The 20938-nt window shown below is 42.6% G+C and overlaps 2 protein-coding genes across 3 annotated transcripts in view; one reads left to right on the forward strand and one right to left on the reverse strand.

The window, feature by feature from the left end:
* vps52 (VPS52 subunit of GARP complex) overlaps positions 1 to 5018 on the forward strand; it is a 35962-nt gene extending 30944 nt beyond the window's left edge. For both annotated transcript variants that reach the window (XM_039819454.1, XM_039819455.1), the window contains exons 18-20: positions 603 to 714; positions 3210 to 3328; positions 4502 to 5018. In XM_039819454.1, coding sequence (XP_039675388.1) covers positions 603 to 714; positions 3210 to 3328; positions 4502 to 4648 — 378 coding nt within the window. In that variant the 3' untranslated portion in view covers positions 4649 to 5018. The remainder of the gene's footprint in view (positions 1 to 602; positions 715 to 3209; positions 3329 to 4501) is intronic.
* Positions 5019 to 10006: 4988 nt separating this feature from the next.
* Positions 10007 to 20247, reverse strand: lgals17 (galectin 17). Its single transcript, XM_039819458.1, has 7 exons — positions 20118 to 20247; positions 19121 to 19164; positions 15520 to 15888; positions 15146 to 15236; positions 12680 to 12858; positions 11540 to 11593; positions 10007 to 11414 (listed from the first exon to the last, which is right to left on the reverse strand). Exons 1-7 carry the CDS (start codon positions 20141 to 20143, stop codon positions 11332 to 11334), a joined length of 846 nt encoding a protein of 281 aa, XP_039675392.1. The 5' UTR covers positions 20144 to 20247; the 3' UTR covers positions 10007 to 11331.
* Positions 20248 to 20938: the final 691 nt, after the last annotated feature.

Below are 20938 nucleotides of genomic sequence, written 5' to 3' on the forward strand. Positions count from 1 at the left end.
CGTGTGTGCGTGCGTCCTTGAGAACTGTAACTCGTATAACTTCTTTTGACGGTTAATTGTAGCGTTGACCGGCATGAAATCGCCATATGTCAGACTGACCTGCCGGTCGCCGTTCACAGCCGAGCACGTGAAAACCGGCCAGTTCCGGTCACCGGCCGGTCTATTGTTGCATCTCTACTTTGAATGAAGTGTGTTTTACGATGCTAAAACTACTGTTTATTTACGTGGAGTCCGGAGGGTTTTGCGAACATAATTTTGCAAATGTTTTTATGTTTAATAAAGGATCTTTCTCTTCAACGGAAAGGTCGACATCCTTAGAAATCCTTTCCATAATTTCGTCAGACACGTCGAAGTGGACATCAGGGAACGTAAAGCTGTCCACCGAGGACCTGTTTATATTAAGGGGGGGGGGGGCTCATTGTATTTATTTTTTTTAAGATTCTGGCGGTTTTCACAGTACGTCACAGTCATTTTGTATTATTTTTTTTCTTGTATTTCTATGCTTTATTATAGTTATTGTTTTGGCTTTTTCTACCAACAGCATTACACAAAATATATTCAAAAAAAAAATGCCACCCACTGGTGTAATTTTTAACCTCCAGGAGTTTATCGAGGAGATTCTGTCTCCCCCCTTCGGAGGGATGATCGCCTTCGTGAAGGAGGCCGAGGCTCTGATGGAGAAAGGGCAGCTGGACCGTCTAAAGAACGATGAAGGTGAGAAGGGTCGGTTTTGTTTTGGTTTGATATTTTCTTTTATTCACAATTTTTAAAGGGATACGCCACCGTTTGTTGAAATAGTTCTTATCACGGTCTCCCCTGGCTGTAGATAGGTGGGCCAACGCATTTTTTTTTTTTCTCAGTGCAAGTAATTCGTTTTTTTTTTTTGGCTCACTTTTACTCACAACATGCTAACCGGCAACATAGGATTCCATTCACTACGCTAAGCTAACTAGCGGCGGCCCTGCCGGTGTTGCACCGGACTAAAACGATGCATGCACTGAAACTGCGTTGGCCCACCTATCTACAGCTAGGGGGGACCGTGATAAGCCCTATTTCAACAAACGGTGGCCCTTTAAGGTTAATCAAACCTTGTACTTTAAAGAAAGAAGGAGGAGAAGGAGGATATCTGGAACAAGCCAAAGTAAAAAAATAAATAATAAAAATGGCATTAAATGAACATTGTTACGGAGCCCCCCTGGTCCCACTTTGTCATAAAAAATGAATTATAACTAAAAAGAAGCTTTATCTCATGGCCACGAGATACTGTCTCGTGGCCATGAGATAATTCTTCTTCATATTTTATAGTCTATATTTATACTTTTTACATGTGTATATATGTCACAAAGTGGAGCCAGGCAGCCAGAGTTTTCTTATGTTGTATATAGTGTGGTGTTTTGGGTGTTTTTATTTTGTATATAGTGTGGTGTTTTGGGTGTTTTATTTTGTGTATAGTGTGGTGTTTTGGGTGTTTTTATTTTGTATATAGTGTGGTGTTTTGGGTGTTTTATTTTGTATATAGTGTGGTGTTTTGGGTGTTTTTATTTTGTATATAGTGTGGTGTTTCGGGTGTTTTATTTTGTATATAGTGTGGTGTTTCGGGTGTTTTATTTTGTATATAGTGTGGTGTTTCGGGTGTTTTATTTTGTATATAGTGTGGTGTTTTGGGTGTTTTATTTTGTATATAGTGTGGTGTTTTGGGTGTTTTTATTTTGTATATAGTGTGGTGTTTTGGGTGTTTTATTTTGTATATAGTGTGGTGTTTTGGTTTGCCTGGCACAGAACTGAAGACTCCTCCCAGCGCACCTGAGGCAGATCTCATCAGGAGAGATGCTGGAGGAACACGAGAATATTGTACAGAATGTGAAGTATTGCACTACACTACAGGGTCCAGTTTAATAACAAAGGGTCCATGTGTCAGACACTTTACTATCTTGAGATAGTATCTCTTGGCCACGAGATGGTATCTTGAGGCCTCAAGATACTATCTTGAGGCCACGAGATAGTCATAATTAATTTTTTTTTGACAAAGTGGGACCAGGGTGGCTCCGTACATTGTTAAATACTGCCACTGATTTAAAAACTCAGCGTCACAGAGCTGCTTCTGTTGTCAACAGACTCTTGAAATCCCCAACATCCTGACTGATGATATCACAGCGTGAGCGGCGTTCTTTCGGTTCATGCTTTGGTTTCGTTTTATAGAGTAATGACCAGCTTTCTTTCTTCAGCATTCAGCCGTCCTCTCACTTTTCTTTCTCCTCTTGTGAGTCTGAGGCTGCAGAAATTTCTGCCCCGTCTCAGACCTTTAGCTTCCCACATCCTGTTTTTTTTAACACAGTTCTTGCTCTGTTTCCTCTCACACTCGCATCTAACCCGCCCACTTTTTTGTGTGTATATACATATACATATATACATACATACATATATATATTTATATATATTTATATATATTTATATATATATATATATATATATATATATATATATATAGTTGTCTTCCCGTCAACCATGCAACTTTTGGATTTTTCTCGGTCAGAATTTCAAATGCAAACTTTTTGTCAACGTTTTGGCCTCCTTCCCAATGTTTTTGTAACTTTTCCCAATGTTTCAGTCACTTTTCTTTCCCAAATTTTGAGCTTTTCCTGACATTTCTTTGTCACTTCTGTCAACGTTATTGTCACTTTTCTGATGTCTTTAAAACTTTCCCCAATATTTTTGACATTTTTGACGCTTTTCCCGACGTTTTTGTCACGTTCTTCCAAATTCTTTTTTGTCACTTCTTCCGATGTTTCTGTCGATTTTTTTTTTTTTTTTTTCCTGCACTTTTTTTGGACTTTTTTGTTGTTTTTTCCCCACGTTTCTAAAAGCTATTTCCCAAATTGTTGTCACGTTTTTTTCAACCTTTCATAAATTTTTCTTCAAATGCTATAAAATTTAACAAAACACCCAAATTCGATGAAAGTAGTGAACTGATCATTTATTTTACTTGTGAAGAGCGTTGTATGGAACCATCCACGTTATTGACAATTTGGTTGAAAGAAACCCACATTTGTGATGTAGAAACCTTTTGGAAATGGGTCAAATGGGACCCGAGGACAACGGGAGGGTTAAATCCGTACACGCTCACAAACTTGTCAAAGTAGAAAGAAACTGTGTGATCACCTGACGTCAGAGACGGGATTCAGATCCCTTCCTGTCTGTGTGTCCCGCAGCTCGTATCACTCAGCTGGTCCGCGGCTTCTCCAGCACGTGGAAGCAGTCGGTGGAGTCCATGAGTCAGGACGTCATGAGGTCCTTCACCAACTTCAAAAATGGAACCAGCATCATACAGGTGAGGCGGCAGACAGGCGAGACAGGTCAGGCAGCAGACAGGCAAGACAGGTCAGGCAGCAGACAGGTGAGATGGCAGACAGGCGAGACAGCAGACAGAGGAGACAGGCAAGACAGGTCTGGCAGCAGACAGGTGAGACGGCAGACAGGCGAGACGGCAGACAGGCGAGACAGGTCAGGCAGCAGACAGGCGAGACGGCAGCCAGGCGAGGCGGCAGACAGGTGAGGCGGCAGACAGGCGAGACAGGTCAGGCAGCAGACAGGCGAGACAGGTCAGGCAGCAGACAGGTGAGATGGCAGACAGGCGAGACAGCAGACAGGCGAGACAGCAGACAGAGGAGACAGGCAAGACAGGTCTGGCAGCAGACAGGTGAGACGGCAGACAGGCGAGACGGCAGACAGGCGAGACAGGTGAGGCAGCAGACAGGTGAGATGGCAGACAGGTGAGACAGCAGACAGGCGAGACAGCAGACAGAGGAGACAGGCAAGACAGGTCAGGCAGCAGACAGGTGAGACGGCAGACAGGTGAGGCAGCAGCCAGGCGAGATGGCAGCCAGGCGAGGCGGTAGACAGGTGAGGCAGCAGACAGGCGAGACGGCAGCCAGGTCAGGCAGCAGACAGGTGAGATGGCAGACAGGTGAGACAGCAGACAGGCGAGACAGCAGACAGAGGAGACAGGCAAGACAGGTCAGGCAGCAGACAGGTGAGACGGCAGACAGGTGAGACGGCAGACAGGTGAGACAGCAGACAGGCGAGACAGTAGACAGAGGAGACAGGTGAGGCAGCAGACAGGCGAGACGGCAGCCAGGCGAGGCGGCAGACAGGTGAGACAGGAGACTGGTGAGACGGCACACAGATAAGACAGCAGACAGGTCAGGCAGCAGACAGGTGAGACAGGCGAGGCAGGAGACAGGCGAGGCAGCAGACAGGCGAGGCAGCAGACAGGCGAGACAGCAGAAAGGTGAGACGGCAAACAGACCCAAAGATACAACTATGGAAAGAGGCAAAACAACAACAAAAAGACCCAGAACAATTAAAAGAGGCTAAACAACTGTAGTTTGTGTCTGTCTCTTCTGTCTGTCTGTCTCTGTCTGTCTCTTGTCTGTGTCTGTCTCTCTGTCTAAGAGAAAGTGAGTGGTGTAATGAAGCAAACACTGTCCTGTCCCCGCCGTAGGGCGCTCTGACCCAGCTGATCCAGTACTACCACGGCTTCCACAAAGTCCTGAACCAGCCGACGTTCCGCAGCCTGGCCGTCCGCTCGGAGCTCATCAACCTGCACCACCTCATGGTGGAGGTGAAGAAGCACAAACCCAACTTCTGAAGGGGGGGGGGGCTCCGTCAGCGGGGAGCTCCTCCGCTAAAGGATCGACAAAACCAGACTGGCTGGCTGTTTTTGAAACATCAGCATAATACCTGAAGGTGTTGATTCCTTGCAGGTATCCCCTCTCTCCCTCCCTCCATCCCTCCCTCCCTCCCATCTGAAGAACGTGAGTCATACTGTACATTTATTTTGGGAGGCGTTAACAAAGCAGACATTTTCCACTCATCTGAAGAACAAGTCGTATCATAGATCTGCAAGTGTCTGCACAGAGACACAAGCTGGATATGAACCAAGTCATTTTCAATGTTTCTATTTTATTTCACTTTACGTCAGTCATCAAAGGTGCTGAAAAGTAGAGGGGTGGCAGGCAGATATCCATAATAATAAAAATAATCAAGCCGTAGAGCCACTGCTTGTCTGTAAAATCAGTTTTAATTTAATATTGTAAAATTGAAGTTATGATCCTGAAGATTTTAATCACGGTTTTGGGCGCCGGTGGTCTCCGGTGGTAGCTGCAGGCGTGTCGTGCTCATGGATATATTCTGAAAGACCTGGACGCAGCGTTCGAGGCGGACCCGCGTATTCCTATGAGAGTTGCTCGGTGGCGCACAAAGCCAAAAAAGTTCTACTGCAGCGTATACGATTACCCGGATGATCGGCACCGCTACCTGCGGCCCATAAAGCAGGCGCACTATAGACGTAGCGCTCCACTTACTTGAATGGGGATTCAATGATGTAATCGTGCGGCTCTTCTAGTATTTTGATCCAGTTCTATTAGTAAAACGAGTCATTTCGCGTGGAGGGTCGTGACGCTCCAAAATACGTCTCCACTGATTCACAGACGTCAATAAGTCTGTGAGGCTGATATCTGTGAGATCAAATTATCACAGAAACACTGGATTATGTTCCTATTTATGTGAGGGCAATTTGAATCCAGCACAAGAATGAAAGGCAGACCCCTCCGCCGCTAACGGTGAAAACTGCACTGCACTATATAGAGAGACAGGTATGTACGTTAAACAGCCCTGCCATAAATAGTGATTAAAATCTTAGGGATTATATCTTTAAAAAAAATGAAATGTACTGGTGTAAAATGTTCCTGTTTTTATGATGAAAATATAAAAACAAGAAGTTTAGTAAAGCAACACAAGCAACTTGTAAATCGGCCGAAAGTTAGGCCGCCTGTACGCTGGCTGCGTGGCATGAGCGTGGCGTTTCTGTTGCGTGGCGTTTTCTATGTCTTTGCACACCAGAAACGTGTTTCCCGTCGATAAAATGAAATGTTAAATATATACTGATTTGATTACAGCAAAGACAACGTCGGCAGTATTGACGGGAAAAATAGGCTGCAGGATATTTCGTTGTGTATTGACAGGTGCAATATTTGAAAAATCGATAATTATTTATTATTTTATTTAATTAAATTTATATCTGCATTTATGTCAAAACCTCGAGACTTTCAAACATCAAAATGTCATTTATTAAATGTATTTGAGTCAAAATGACATATAAACATGTTGTTCTGTTCTATTTTGCCTGGAAGCGCTTCCAACTCGCTTGCGTGTCGCGTGAAAAATAGGCCTCGGTTCTATTTCTAACAGGCACGCGTTTTTGGCGCGGCTCGAGCCGCAGCCTGAGACGGGCGTGTCACGCAGGCAGTCTGCAAGCTCTAACCTGTAAAACGGACACGCCACGCAGCTGACACGCACGCTCAACGCCACGCAGCCAGTGTGCAGGCAGGCTTATATGAGAATTTGGGACGTTGGTTACGAAACACTGAACAGATGTTTGTTTCTGTTTTTTCTTTGTCTTTTTAATTTAATCCAAAAGAAGAAATCATACGCCTATAATAAGATTTGATTTATAACATTTATAACCCTGCACTAGTGAGAGAAGCTCTTGCAAAACTTTTTTTTTTGTCCATCTGTGATGCAGCTTCAATGAACCTCAACAGGTGAGACTGAACGTTAAAGGATACAGCTGCTGATATTCTGTATTTGTCCTATTGGCTCTCAGCCTTGTTAGTGGTGTAGAAATAGAGATTTCTTTTTACTTTACCCATGGCCCCGACAACTAGCGTTATAAGCTAATTAGCGGTTTGCGCTAAAACTGGTCACATTCGATTAGCATGAAAACATATCCCAGAGAACGGTCGACTCGGTACACGTGTTATTAAGGTTCATTTTGCGCCGGATTTCTCCTTGATACTTTTAATAACGCAGCAGGTTAGAGGGAACCTTGTACACTTTTAGAATCGCTTTTCATATCCAAGCAGAATTGGTTTTGCAACTGAAATACCCAGAATGGACATTGAATCGGAAATCACCAACCCAATCGGGATCTGTGAATCGGAATTGAACCAGCCAGCCCTAGTTAGCTGTGCGTTTGCCGGGGGACTATTTTCAGCAGCGGATTAATCCACATTTGGTGCTCTAGTGACAAAACTTGTTAATAGATACAGTGCTCAGCATAACTGAACACACCCATGCTAAAGTTGACTAAAAAGAGGAATAACAAACCATGTTTTGTAAATTGATCTTAATGCCTTAATTAAAAAAATTTGGAAAAATCCAACCTTTAAGGACACCAATTTTCTTTGTGAATGAATAATGTATCGTGAATAAATAAATGTTCTTCCTTAAAATACAGGGGCATATGTATACACACCCCTATGTTAAATTCCCATAGAGGCAGGCAGATTATTATTTTTAAAGTTATTTCATGGATCCAGGATACTATGCATCCTGATCAAGTTCCCTTGGCCCTTGGAATTAAAATAGCCCCCCCACATCACATTGGGGCTATTTTAGAGATTGGCATGGTTTTATTTCAGTTAGCCTAATAGCTGGTTTGATTTGCATTGAGAGATGATCTTGTGGATTTTTTTATTCCTCTTTTTAGTCAACTTTAGCATGGGTGTATTCACTTATGCTGAGCACTGTACATTCAGTGTTGGGTTTGAGTGACTATGAGAAAAATACAGAGTACCACCAGACTTATCCTTTAAGGATTCCTCCCTCACCTTGTTATAACACACTGAGGGAGCGCATCTTGAAGTTGTTGTGTGCCTTAGCTCGTTTATGTAGCTGTGCAGAGTTCATCAAGTTGCATTCATTTTGTGTGGATCTGTATGTGAAGTCATTCCAGTGTGAACCGACCAGTCTGTGGGGTATTAACAATGAATAATGGAAATACGACATGATTTTGTTTGCTTGTTTTATTTTCATTTATCAGAGAAAAACAAATTTTAATACTGTAAACTAAATACCGTAAATATGACCAATCACATCACATCAAACAAATCACAGTTCAGTATCTACAAACAACATATATTTTTATTTGTTTACAATAATGATCATTTAGATTCTAATGGAAATGAAAAAGCAATGGCTTTCTGAAAGACAGGAAGTTAAAGGGTAACTACCGTTTTTTTTTTTTCAACCCTATGTTTCTGTGTCTGAGTGACTGATGGGAACAACAATCTCTGACATCGAGATCGCAGCAGTCGTCAGCGGAGAAACAAGCTACAATGTAAGTTAATAGGGCGATTGTCCAGCTTGTATTTACCTTCACAAAAGTGCTCGTTTTGCTGCTGACAGACTCAGATTAATATTCTAAGTGTCTGACAACGTTATGGAAAGGATTTCTAAGGAGGTCGACCTTTCTGTTAAAGAGTAAGATCCTTTTTTTAAACATAAAAATCCGCAAAATTGCGTTCTCTAAAGCCACCAGACTCCATGTAAATAAACAGAAAGGTCTCAAAGAGGTTTTAAAGGTCTATCTCTGTAGAGATCCTTTCCATAATGTTGTCAGACACTTAGAATATTAATCTGAGCTTGTCAGTGGCAAAACGAAGGTAAATGTGAAGGTAAATACAAGCTGGACAATTACTATTAACTTACATTGTAGCTTGTTTCTCTGCTGCCGACTGCTGCGATCTCGCTCTCGACCTCGTCGATCAGGTTGAAAAAATAAAAAAAGGGTAGTTACCCTTTAATCTAGTTAGTATGTAATTAGTTAAATAAATATGGTTATTGTGTGTGTGTGTGTATGTACATGCACATGTATACATACGCATGTACATACATACAAAGTCTTTTTCCAGTGTCAGATAAACCAAAAACAATTTTGTTCAAATTTTTTAACTTTTGACATCTCCAAATTATGAAATTGCACCCGTTTTGAATGTAATCCCTCCATTGAATGGGCGGTTATCAGCCTCATAGTTACTGTAAGGGTTAAAAGGGCACTGCTACACTAACTAGTGGGCTCAGAAGGCCGTTAACATCTATTCACGGGGTAGAAGGCGCCGCTAGTATGGCCAGGAACCTCTTGGCGACACTTTTTAAACACACTGGGAGTCCCAGAACTAACTAACTTACTTGGTTGGTTAGGTTTAGTAAAAGATCGTGGTTTGGGTTGAAATGCTAATGTTGGTTAGGACCGTTACATAAGGGGGAGCGTGCCTATGTTCCCACAGCCCAATGTTCCCACATTTCCAAGATTTTTTTTTTTTTTTTTTCAAAATTAGGCCCTATGTTCCCACATTTCCTTTTTCATAAATTTGTATCAGATTTTATCCCCCTAACCCTAAAAAAAAAGGATCGGGCTTAAATTGATGGGAAATGTAGGAACACAAGACCTAATTTTGAAAATGTCCTAGAAATGTGGGAACATAGGGCCTAATTTTAAGAAAAATCTTAGAAATGTGGGAACATAGAGCCTTATTTTAAGAAAAATCTTAGAAATGTGGGAACATAAGGCCTAATTTTAAGAAAAATCTTAGAAATGTGGGAACATAGGGCTGACCCCACATAAGGAAAGTTACGTAAGAAAGTTAACTGACTTAACTTAAAAAAAAAAAATGTCAACGTTCATATTTGGTTTCACACTAACACCTGTCTCCCGGGTGAAAGTCCTGTTATTGTTTAAACATTACGTGAGAAAGTTAACTTACGTAGCCTACGTAACTCCTAAAACGTCAACGTGGACTTTTTGTTTCACACGGGACACGGAACACCGGTCTAATGTAATAATATGATGTTAATACGAAGTACTTCCTAATCTAAACTAGTCGTTTTGGTGTCTAAACTTAACGCCCCACCACCCCAACCTTCCACACTTTATTCTACGTCATCTTACAGCGCCGCAGTGGAGCAGTTGCTCTGAGCGTCTAATGCTGACGCGGATGGGTTATCCAGCTTTACCAATAGATGATAACGTCCTACTGAGCAAACTAGAAGGCAGAGTAGGGCCCTAGTGCCTCATTTCTACGGTAGTGATGACTCCTATTCAATCGGCCGATGACGTTCAAAACGGGTGAAGTTGACCACTCGTAACCCTCGCGTGTTAAAATGAAATCATTGTGAAATTACAGTTGGCCCGGTCAAGAAATACTATTGCACATATTCTCCAATACAAAAAGAAAACATGTTTTTTACACTTGTATGGATTTCACAAATTGGAGCATGTTAATTAATGAGCGTTATGCCGAAAACACGCCAAGCCTCAGGCGTCCTGTGTCATGTTGACCTGTTTACAAAGAATTTCTTTCCCCGCTTGAAACGAATGAAAACGCCTCCCGGCCGCAGAAAGGTCTATTTATTGCGGTGTTTTTCGGCATTAGAAATGCTGGTTTGGTGTATTTCTGAATAGAGCCAGGCTAGCTGTTTTCCCTCTGCTTCCAGTCATTGTGCTAAGCTAGGCTAACCACGTCGGGACTCCAGCTTTATATTTAACGGACAGATATGTGAGCGATATTAAGGTTGCTTTCACACCTGCCTCGTTTGGTCGGATTGTCCGGTTGGTTTTGGGGGGCCGGTTTGAAAGCTCATCCCAACTCTGGTGCGGACCAAACAAACAAACAAACTGTGGTCCGCTTGAAAACGGGGTCACGGTTTAGCTTCCAAGTGAACTAGAATTCGCTTCACTTCAGGTGAGAACGCAATTCGACCCAAACACAGGAGAGAGCCAACAACAGAGCATTTAACTAGCTTGTAATTTCAACCTTACACACAATTTAGAGACGTATATATGATTGAAGCGATGATAACTTTTAAGATCCATAACCGGTTCTGACCCTACATCGTTGGTCATCATGTGTGACATCATGATCTTTCTCTCCTTCACTCGCTGTAATTTTGAAAAGTGTCGAGTTTCGGATATTCTGTCCAATAAACAAGCGACCGTCCCGATCGCGTGACCTGTGTCAACAGCGTTTGGCGCGATAAAAGTGCGTTGTGAACGCAAACCGAACTAAGTGGATTATGTAACAATGTTGCAACTTCGCTCGCCAAATCCCACTGAGTCCACCGAACTATAGCTGCGCAAGCACCCTGAGGGGTCTCATCAAACTCTCGAAGTTAATATATTTCCAAAAATTGCAGAATTCTTTTTAATTCCTTTTAAAACACATTTTCTTTTCAAACCGTAAATTTGTTTTAGACGTCAGCCTGTCGAACAGCAATACAAAGTTGTTGTTGTTTTTTCAATCACATCTCACACACTCTGTCACTCTACTTAAGTTACAATCAACACTCCCACCCATTAGAAATGCAATTCAAAAAGTTCAGAAACACGCTACAATATCTGACCGAAAGACGGCCTTTATATGATTTGCTGGCTACAGTGTGTTATGTAGTTGTTGTGCATCTATGTCCAGTTATTTTGCAGAGGAGATCTTCTCAGAGCAGATGAATAATTTGGAAACCCGTGACAAGAACAGACAAGATGAGGAGTGCTGAACAGCTGCTTTTGGCAGCGTCATCTGGAACACATGAGCAGACGTGGAGATGGAGGGTTTATTAATACTTTTGAAACCTCATTCCCTTCATGCGAGTTGTCTTTTTAAGTTTGCTTCATGTGCCAGAATATAAATGTGGTTTTTCTCACCTGTTGGTACTTGATTTTCCTGGGTCTGGTAGAATTTCCGAGCAGTGTACTTTTCTGTGAAACAGTGAACAAGTTGCATGTGACAATGATGCAAATCGTAATTCAAAACAGCTTGAGGTAAGATTTTATGCAAAACAACATATGGTTGTCGTTTCCAGTCTGTACACAAACCAGGGATGGACCCAAAGGCAAAACTCAGAGAGCAGTCGGGTAAAGTCAGATGTTCAGCTTTACTTGTAGTCAGAAAGCAGAAAACAGGCATGAATCGTGGTGTATATATGCTGCACGGCTTAAAGGGTAACTTTTTTTTTTTTTTTCCCCAACCTGGACCCTATTTTCCTATGATTTTGTGTCTAAGTGACTAAACTAGTCCAGTATTGAGCAAGATCACTGCAGCCGCGATACAGGCTGCAATGGAACCACTCCGGGCAAATGTGCAGCTTCAATTTAAAAAATTTTTTTTTTTATAAAAGAACGTTGAAAAAAGTGACAAAACAACGAAAAAAGTGACAAAAACGTCCGAAAAAGATGCAGGAAAAGTTGCATAGTGGGCGGGAGGACAACACGAGGATTAATACTGGACTCATTTAAAAAATTGTCATCAGACTTAAAAACCTGGGGAAACTCCAGGTCCAGGTTGGAAAATACCGAAGTTACCCTTTAATGAGGAAGCGGGAACAGGTGTGCAGGTGGGTGGGTGGGTGGGTGGGGGGGGGGGGGGCAGGCGACTGGGTATGGAGGGAATGCGGGGGTTACTGCAGGGCAGCAGGATCTGAAACGACAGGAGAGTTCATGTTTGGCAAAAGCAGAGAGCAGCTGTGGCACAAGAAAACGCCTCGTTTGAAGTCAACGAAGTGAAACGTGCAAGCTTAAACAACCGAAGAGAAGCCTTTCCAACAAAACATTTCCTGGTTCAAAGTCGGTGATTTCAATCTTTATTCACAGTGGACTGGCATTACCAGAGGACATTCCGTGATATTTACTACCCATGACTAATGGCTAATATTCTGGACAAAAGCAAAAAAACAGAGAAAAGCTGAAAATCCTCTTATTTTACAAGCTGTAATCAGAGAATATTAGGCTTTTTTTTTAAATGACTTAAATAACAAAGATTGACTAATGGATGAATTGGCCACTCACCGTTCACAGAGAGCTGCACGGTGCTGACAGCGAGGCCGTTTGCATCCAGAACTTTGTACGTCCCTTCATCCGAGCTCGCTAACTTCTTAATGGTCAGCTGCTCGTTGAGCGGATGTTTCTCCAGACGCGGAGAGTCTTCGTCCCCCCTCATCCACATGTCCGACCACTCCGAGCTGTTCCTGCGGAGCACAGAGTTCAGGACCTGTTAGTGGGCATTTTATTTCAAAATTCACGGTTTTCCGTCCGATCGTTTACAGATTTCGACGATTACACAAACTCCGGGGGGCAGTTCCGAGCTTGTGTTTGGTGTTTTAAAAACTTTCTCGTGGCAGCCATAGAGGCAGTGATGTTTCTTATTTCCTGTTTCCTGTGCCTCCAAACACACCGACAAGTCTGATCTCTGGCATAGTGTCACCCCCCCTCCCCCCTCCGAGAGTAAACTTTTAAATTAGGGTTGGGCGATACTGTATACCGCGATATTCGGTATTACCTGCGATATAGAAAACAGATGTTAAGGTGGACTCAGTTCTGCCTTTCTGCTGCTTTCAGTGTTCTGATAAAAAACAACAAATTGCTTGTTGAATTTAAAACAAATTAAAGGAAATCATTTCCAACTTTCTTTTATCGAACATGTTGAACACTGAATAAATATAAAAGGCAGCGCTTAAAGAAAATTAAGTTTTTCTACATTATTTTCTTTCAACTCTTGACAAATCGTCCTGCCAGCGTGTGCGAGCAACAGAAAGGCACCTCGGCATAATAAAAGCCTGGAGGGACTCATTCAAATTATTGTTTTACTCTGAAGTAAAAGGCTGTAAATATGACTTCCTGGTTCCTTTGTCTGCTGTGGATCTTAAAAACCCCAAAACGGTACATGTTCCAGAAAACGTCAACACAACACGTCAAGGTCAATAGATAATTAATAGGTAAAAACAAATGTAAAGGTTAAATTCCTAAATTAGATCTACCTACTTTGGAAAAGTCCCCTACGTAGATAAATGCATTTTCCAAAGCCTGCGTGATTCGGACTCTGTATTTTGTAAGCAGACCTCATCGGGTGACTCAAAACTTTCCCAGCAGCCTGTAATCGGGGTTAGTTTGATGCAAACAGCAATTATGTAGGAGGTTTAGGGGGGGGGGAATCAACCTATCTGAGTGGGTAACTTGAGTGTGGCAACAGAGACGAGACAAGTACGTAAGCGATGAGAGTGTGTGATAATTCGAAAAGAAGAAATATGAGAGCATACACGATAGGGGGTGTTGAAATTAGGGATGCACGGAATCCAGATTTTTGGGGTTCGGCTGAATACCGAATCCACTGGTTTAGATTCTGCCAAATCCGAAACCGAATACCGAATCCTACTCCCATCCCATCAAGTTTTTAGCTGTGACTGTCCTTCCTTTGCCGTACCTGAAGTTGCTGCGTTTCGCCTGCTGTCTGGAGATTCCTTCGTGCACAACTCGTATTCTTTCGGATGTTTCGTACCAAATGTTGTAACAGCGTCTATGTTGTGTGTTGTTTAGGGTCCTCGCCACCACCAGACAAATCGCCGTTGCAAATTGAACATGTAGCTGCACTTGAACGGCCTTCTTTTGACTGAAAGTACTGCCAAAGAACAACTTTTTCTGCTCACCAGTTCCATTTCCACTTCCTCGCAGCCTACTGCATTGAACGCTCCACCTACGTAAACACCTTCCCGTAATCAACGGCGCCGTCATCACGTCGGCCAGCGTTGGCGCGCGTAGTGCAATGTAGGGTTCGGTTCGGTGTACAAAAATCCTGGATTCGGTGCATCCCTGGTTGAAATGTATACTTTCTATGATGCATCGCGATGCGGACGTGGACAGAACATCATTGATTATATATGGCCAGAATGCACCCGAACACACCTCCCTGTAAGACCAGCACGCCCACGGGCGCAGGTGCATGTGCTATTTAAACGACGTGGGCGCTGGACGGGAAACTGACAACTGCGTCGGTCTTTGCGCTGCGCTGCGCCGGGTGCAAGATAGGACCCATGGAGCGTTAAGAGCAACAACGGAAGCGAGTAGCATGAAGGACCGAAATGTCCTGGTAAGGAGGTTGGTTGGGGGTCTGGGTCAAACAACACAGGACTTTCACCCAGGAGACCGGGGTGCGTGTCCGCATGTCAGTTAAACGTACATCCTGGCGCTAAAGGAGACTTTTAGCGTGAACGACAAACCCTAAAGGCACGTGACCAAGCGTCTGTATTTTTAAGCGATGGGAGTATATATGCTCAGATATATCAGATTGCTTGAATTGGTTGATGAAAACCATGTGTAGCATAATAATATAATGGTATAATAATATAATTAATAATTAGGTGACGCATCATGATATCGAACTGAATGGAATCGTTGACCGGATAATCGTAATCGAATGAGGAGACCGGTGAAGATTGACACCCCTAATACATGAGAAATTGGGAGGATGGGACAGCTCACCTGCCCTGGAAGACGACTCTCACAGAGTGCCGGGTGTACAGATCCAGGACCAAGTCCTCCCCTGGACCTCGAGACTGAAGGGATTTGTGGTCTAAAGAGAAAAAAAACGAGAGCAAAGACGTGTCAGCCAGAAGCTCCACCTCTCGTAGAGCAGCGCTGTCTAAACTCAATTTCACTGACAAAACTTTTAGAAAAAGCAACAAAACAACGAAGAAGCTCCAAAAACTAGGTGGGCCAAAATGCATTGTGAACCTCAATTGATATGCGGGCCGGATCTAAATCTGCGAGGGGCCAGATTTGGCCCGCGGGCCTCCAGTTTGACACCTGTGCTGTAGAGGATATGAGATGAAGAAAAAGGAAAGACCTGGACTAACCGAACACGGACAGCTTGACGCTCTGAATGAAGACCCTGGTCTTCACGTTCCTCCGTCCGTCCACCACCAAGAAGCTCTCGTATCGGCCCGTGTCTCCGATCTGAACGTCGCTGATGATCAGCGAACAGTCGCCGGAGCCCAGCTTCTCCTCGGAAACCTCCGCGCGGCCCTCGAACTCCTCGGCCTGCCACTTCTGCTCGCCGCGCTGCTCGAACACGGTGTCGTCCGGCGTGGCCCACTGGATGTGGCAGGAGGCCGGCGGCGCCTGCGCGCCCAGGCGCTGCTTCCAGCTGCAGGGAAGGACCGCCTGGTTCCCCACCAGGGAGGTGACCGACAGGGACTCGGGGATGGAGGAGAGGGAAGAGGAGTCTGGAAGAAGAAGAGGAGGAGGAGGAGATGAAGGAGAGTGTCCTCCCCGACATGGAGGTAGCCTACTTGAGAGGATGTGTTGTGCACGATGCAGGGTTATTCTAGTACACTATCAGGAAACTAAATACTGCGGAGCCCCCAAAAGGGGGACATGGGGGATTTTTTTTTTTGTTTTTCTGGAGCGCACGAGAGACTTTCTGGTGTGCACGAGAAACCCAATCTAACGGAGTGAGTAATACTTTCAAAACATTTCAAAATCAAACGCCTAGGTTCATGGTGATTTGGGCTGAATTTGACTTATCGCAGCGACACGCCCTTCGACCATGATGCAGCTTTTTGTTTTTCTGGGTCAAAATGTATAAAAAGATTTTTTTTCAATATTTTTCAGCACATTTTTGACGTTTTTGAAGATTTTTCCCAGCATTTTTGTCACTTTTTCCCCATGTTTTTTTTTCCACTTTTTCAAATTCAATGAAATTAGTGAACCCTAGTGTTGACTTCGGGTGAAATTGACCCGGTTTTCAATTTTAGTTTTATATCAGAAAACATGGGGCGTAGAAATGAGCGCTGAAAATGTGTAGAAGGAAAAAAAAAAATAGTGTTTTTTTCAAGGTTGACGGGAAGACAACACAAGGGTTAACTTGTGAAGAGCGTTGTATGGAACCATCCACATTACTTTGTCTTAAAATTTGGTTGATAGAAAAACCCACATTTCTGATATAGAAACTTTTTGAAAATGGGTCAGATTTGACAACAAGGGTTAAGATCTCTATCGTGAGTGATGTCGTTTATTTCATTCTTTTATTACTGCTTGTTACTACTTTGCATGATGGAAGATGAAGATGGCTCTGGTCTGTGTTGCTCGGCTGTGTGGCTTCTCGTCCTAAATGGGGGGTACTGTTAATGTGTAACTGTGCTAATGTCTTGCTGCTTCCTGTAGCTCTGCATGGCTTCTTGAGAAAGCTTATTTGTTGCTCTAGCTGTCTTCATGGTGTCTTTCTGACTTCTGTCTGTCACTTTGAACCTGTACTAATTAATGTCTTGCTGTTTCCTGTCGCTCTGCTCTCAAAACATCTTGCCAAAGGACTACAGTTCAAAATGAGTACATGTATTTAACAGCTGGAGTTACTCACGTTTATCCATAACATATACAATATAAGTTACAATATAAGGGGCAGTGGTGACCTAAAGGTTAGAGAAACCAAGTGGCCGTCGTGGGTTCAATGCCCATACCGACAGGATTAAAATCTGGGTGGTGGGAAAGTGAAAGAGGCAGCGCTTTTGTCAGCATTTCCCGTCTAACCTTGTCAGATTAATAATTGTTTAACCCTTGTGTTGTCCTTCGGGTCCCAGTGACCCGAAGGACAACACAAGGATTATGTACTTCCGTTTACTTTGTTGAGAATTGCTCTCTAAACAAGGGTTGATACAGCACCTTAGTTCTTGTTTGTACAGCATTTTGGTCAGCTTAAACTGTTTAAATGTGTTCTAGAAATAAACTTTACTTACTTACTTTACAAGAAACAGGGTTTAGAGAGCAATTCTCAACAAAGTAAACGGAAGTACATAATCCTTGTATTGTCCTTCAGGTCACTGGGACCCGAAGGACAACACAAGGGTTAAGGCCCCAAAAGGTCAATTTATTATTATTTCTTCTTTCCTCTTCCATCAATCTTCTCTGACGAGCCCTCAGCTTTATCCGGTGACCCCTTTGCGGTGGCCTGAACTGAAGTTCAGCGACCGTATCGCTGGTTGCTGAGGAGCGAATTTTAGAAGAACAACAGTGTGATTCATCATTCATCGTCCAGCTGCACTACTTTGAATGACAGTTTAAAAATGATGCTACGCATTCTCGTGAACGGGTCTGTATGATAACGGTATGATATGACAAAAAAAACGTGTGAATAACAAATTCTGGTCGCATTACAGTGACGTTTATCCAACAAAAGGTTACTGCAAGCAGGCTTCAGGCGGACGTTTCTGCAGCTGTTGACCCTGGAGGTAACCGGCTCCATCTGGCTTGGCTTTGCACAGATCCTGGAGGTAACCGGCTCCATCTGGCTTGGCTTTGCACAGATCCTGGAGGTAACCGGCTCCATCTAGCCTAGCTTAGCACAGATCCTGGAGGTAACCGGCTCCATCTAGCCTAGCTTAGCACAGATCCTGGAGGTAACCGGCTCCATCTGGCCTAGCTGACAGATCCTGGAGGTAACCGGCTCCATCTGGCCTAGCTTAGCACAGATCCTGGAGGTAACCGGCTCCATCTGGCCTAGCTTAGCACAGATCCTGGAGGTAACCGGCTCCATCTGGCCTAGTTTAGCACAGATCCTGGAGGTAACCGGCTCCATCTGGCTTGGCTTTGCACAGATCCTGGAGGTAACCGGCTCCATCTAGCCTAGCTTAGCACAGATCCTGGAGGTAACCGGCTCCATCTAGCCTAGCTTAGCACAGATCCTGGAGGTAACCGGCTCCATCTGGCCTAGCTTAGCACAGATCCTGGAGGTAACCGGCTCCAACTAGCCTAGCTTAGCACAGATCCTGGAGGTAACCGGCTCCATCTAGCCTAGCTTAGCACAGATCCTGGAGGTAACCGGCTCCATCTAGCCTAGCTTAGCACAGATCCTGGAGGTAACCGGCTCCATCTAGCCTAGTTTAGCACAGATCCTGGAGGTAACCGGCTCCATCTAGCCTACTGCTCCCAATAAGTGACAAAATAACACCAACATGTTCCTATTTCCATGTTGTGAATTGTATAGTCACAGCGTGTAGAAATAACAAGGTCACATGAGACACAGCCATCTTCTAACCGTATACATACTGGGGACTATATTCTCAGAAGGCGAAGCACTGCTACTCTCTGCTACTTGGGCGGAGTGATATGCTCACCGCACCCGAGAAGCCCCGTGGTGAGGAACAGAGAGTAGAAGTGCTTCGCCTTTACAGAGAGGGATTTATCTTTTATTTACTTTTTAATTTTTTTATTTACATGTCATTCCTTCTTTCTTCTGTATGTACCTGCATAAATATGTACATATGTGCGTACCTGTGGCCTACATATTCATCTAATTTCATAAGTGTACAAATAATTTCTGCTTTTATACTATGTGGGACTTGGGGTGGGGGTGAAATAGTAAAAACAATAATAAGCCCTTATGTTTATAGTAACATTTCCAGTGAAAATCAATAAAAACCTATTCATAAAAAGAAGAAGAAATGTGCCGTTGATACTCACCAACTAAACTGCCAATCAGGAAACAGTGTAGATGCACGAAAAACCTGAAAGAAAGACGTGATTCATGAGGAAAATGCTGCTTTATTCTTTTCATAATCTGTCAAACAAACATCACAACACATAAATAAGATTTGATACGAGTAGAAGTTAAGGAAACGACAGCAGAAGAGAAAAGAAAAGGGTGATGTTTCTCCTTCCTCCAGAGGTCACTTTATGGTTTTATTTAAAAACATTCATCATTTCATTGGACTGATTCAGAAAAGCTAACAGACCTTATGAAAAATGTCCATATTTATTCAATATGAGTGAATATCACTTCTGATGCAGGGTGGAGTCACAGCAGAATGTAAATAAAAAGAGTGATACGTCCGTATTTAACGTTTAAAAACAATGAAATAGGTTATAATATATTCATATAGAAATCCTTTTACATCATCAGCAGGGACATTATATCTTTAAAAACAGAATGCAAATTAACACCCTCAGCTGTACACTTCAGGCTATTATTTACATTTGTTTGAAAAGAGCTGACTTTGAGATTGTATTATATATATATATATATATATATATATATATATATATATATATATATATATATTATAATGTTGTAATCTGACATTTAATGAGCATCCCTGTCCATAATTAGTCAGCCTATCGCTGACTCTCACTCTAATCTCCTTCCAGTTAAGTTTCGTTTCTTTGCATGCATTTGTTTCCCCAAAAACGAAACAGCTGCTGTGTCACCAAGCGCTGAAGTGAGTCTGTATAAAAATATGCTGATGCTTTTATTTTGCACATATTGATATATCTTTTCAATCCTGCAGCCTGTAATAATCTCATTCACTGCCCTGTTTAAGTTTAGAAAGCTATTTGTGATTGTTCTGCATGAACATATGGGAAAACGGTTTCTATTTTTTAAATGCAACTAAAGATTCAGAAGTCCCTGTAGGCTAAAGGATGCTTTTAGTTTGAAAATAAAGTGAAATGTTTGTCTTACCATTGTCGCTTTGGGATAGTTTTCATTTTGTCTTCTGTTTGGAAACCTGTTCAGTCCTCTTCTCTTTGCTCCGCAGGACGCTGTCTGAGGTGTGAGTGTGTTTCTATTTACACTCCGCTGTAGATCACACTCAAATCAGCTGGCAGCTGGAAGTTTCGACTTCCGGTATGCGATGTTACAAAATAAAAGTTTTTTTTGTTTTTTTTAACCTATAGGTTTCAAGATGACGGATGAAATAATGTTCCTGTTCAGAAAATATCTTGTGTTGTGTTAGTACTCTGAGTGAAACTAAGAGGCTTTATTTCTTTAGTGTTATTTTACAGAAATGAGTTTTTATCTGCGCAACGTTTTTTAAATAAGTTTTTGTTTCTGTTGCTTTTTGTGAAGCTCCATTTAGGCTCGTTTATATATTTATTTTTATTTTTTTTTTTTTTATATTTTTTTTTTTTTTTTTTTTTTTTTTTTTTTTTTTTTTTTTTTTTTTTTTTTTGCAATTGTATGCGATGAAATTGCGGGAACTTGCAAAAATTGCGGTTTGATGAAAAAGAGAAAAAAAAAAATGATTCTATTAATGATATTAATGGACGTGAGCACGTGTGACGTCACCCATTGGCTTGTGGAGATCTGCTATGAGAGGATTTGAGACGAGAGGGAGGAGTGAGAGTAATTCCATTTTAATATAATTGTGTAGGCTATGCATTGAGGGGAATATAGTTCTAACGTCCCAGAAATGTAAAGAAAGATTTTGATATTTTGTTTCCAGGGATTTTTTTTAAACTTTTTTACTCTCCCTGTGTTGAGCCAACAAGCTCTTCTTCTTT

Source organism: Perca fluviatilis, chromosome 13 (assembly GCF_010015445.1).
Source record: "Perca fluviatilis chromosome 13, GENO_Pfluv_1.0, whole genome shotgun sequence".
NCBI lineage: Eukaryota > Metazoa > Chordata > Actinopteri > Perciformes > Percidae > Perca > Perca fluviatilis.

What these genes read in the sequence shown, in the direction of transcription:
- lgals17 (XM_039819458.1), bottom strand. Translation starts at nt 20,143, where the DNA reads ATGAAAACTATCCCAAAGCGACAATG. An exon ending in CCTGATTGGCAGTTTAGTTG is followed by an intron (nt 15,889 to 19,120) that starts GTGAGTATCAAC and finishes TTCTTCTTCCAG; the next exon opens with ACTCCTCTTCCCTCTCCTCC. An exon ending in CGTCAAGCTGTCCGTGTTCG is followed by an intron (nt 15,237 to 15,519) that starts GTTAGTCCAGGT and finishes TTTTCTCTTTAG; the next exon opens with ACCACAAATCCCTTCAGTCT.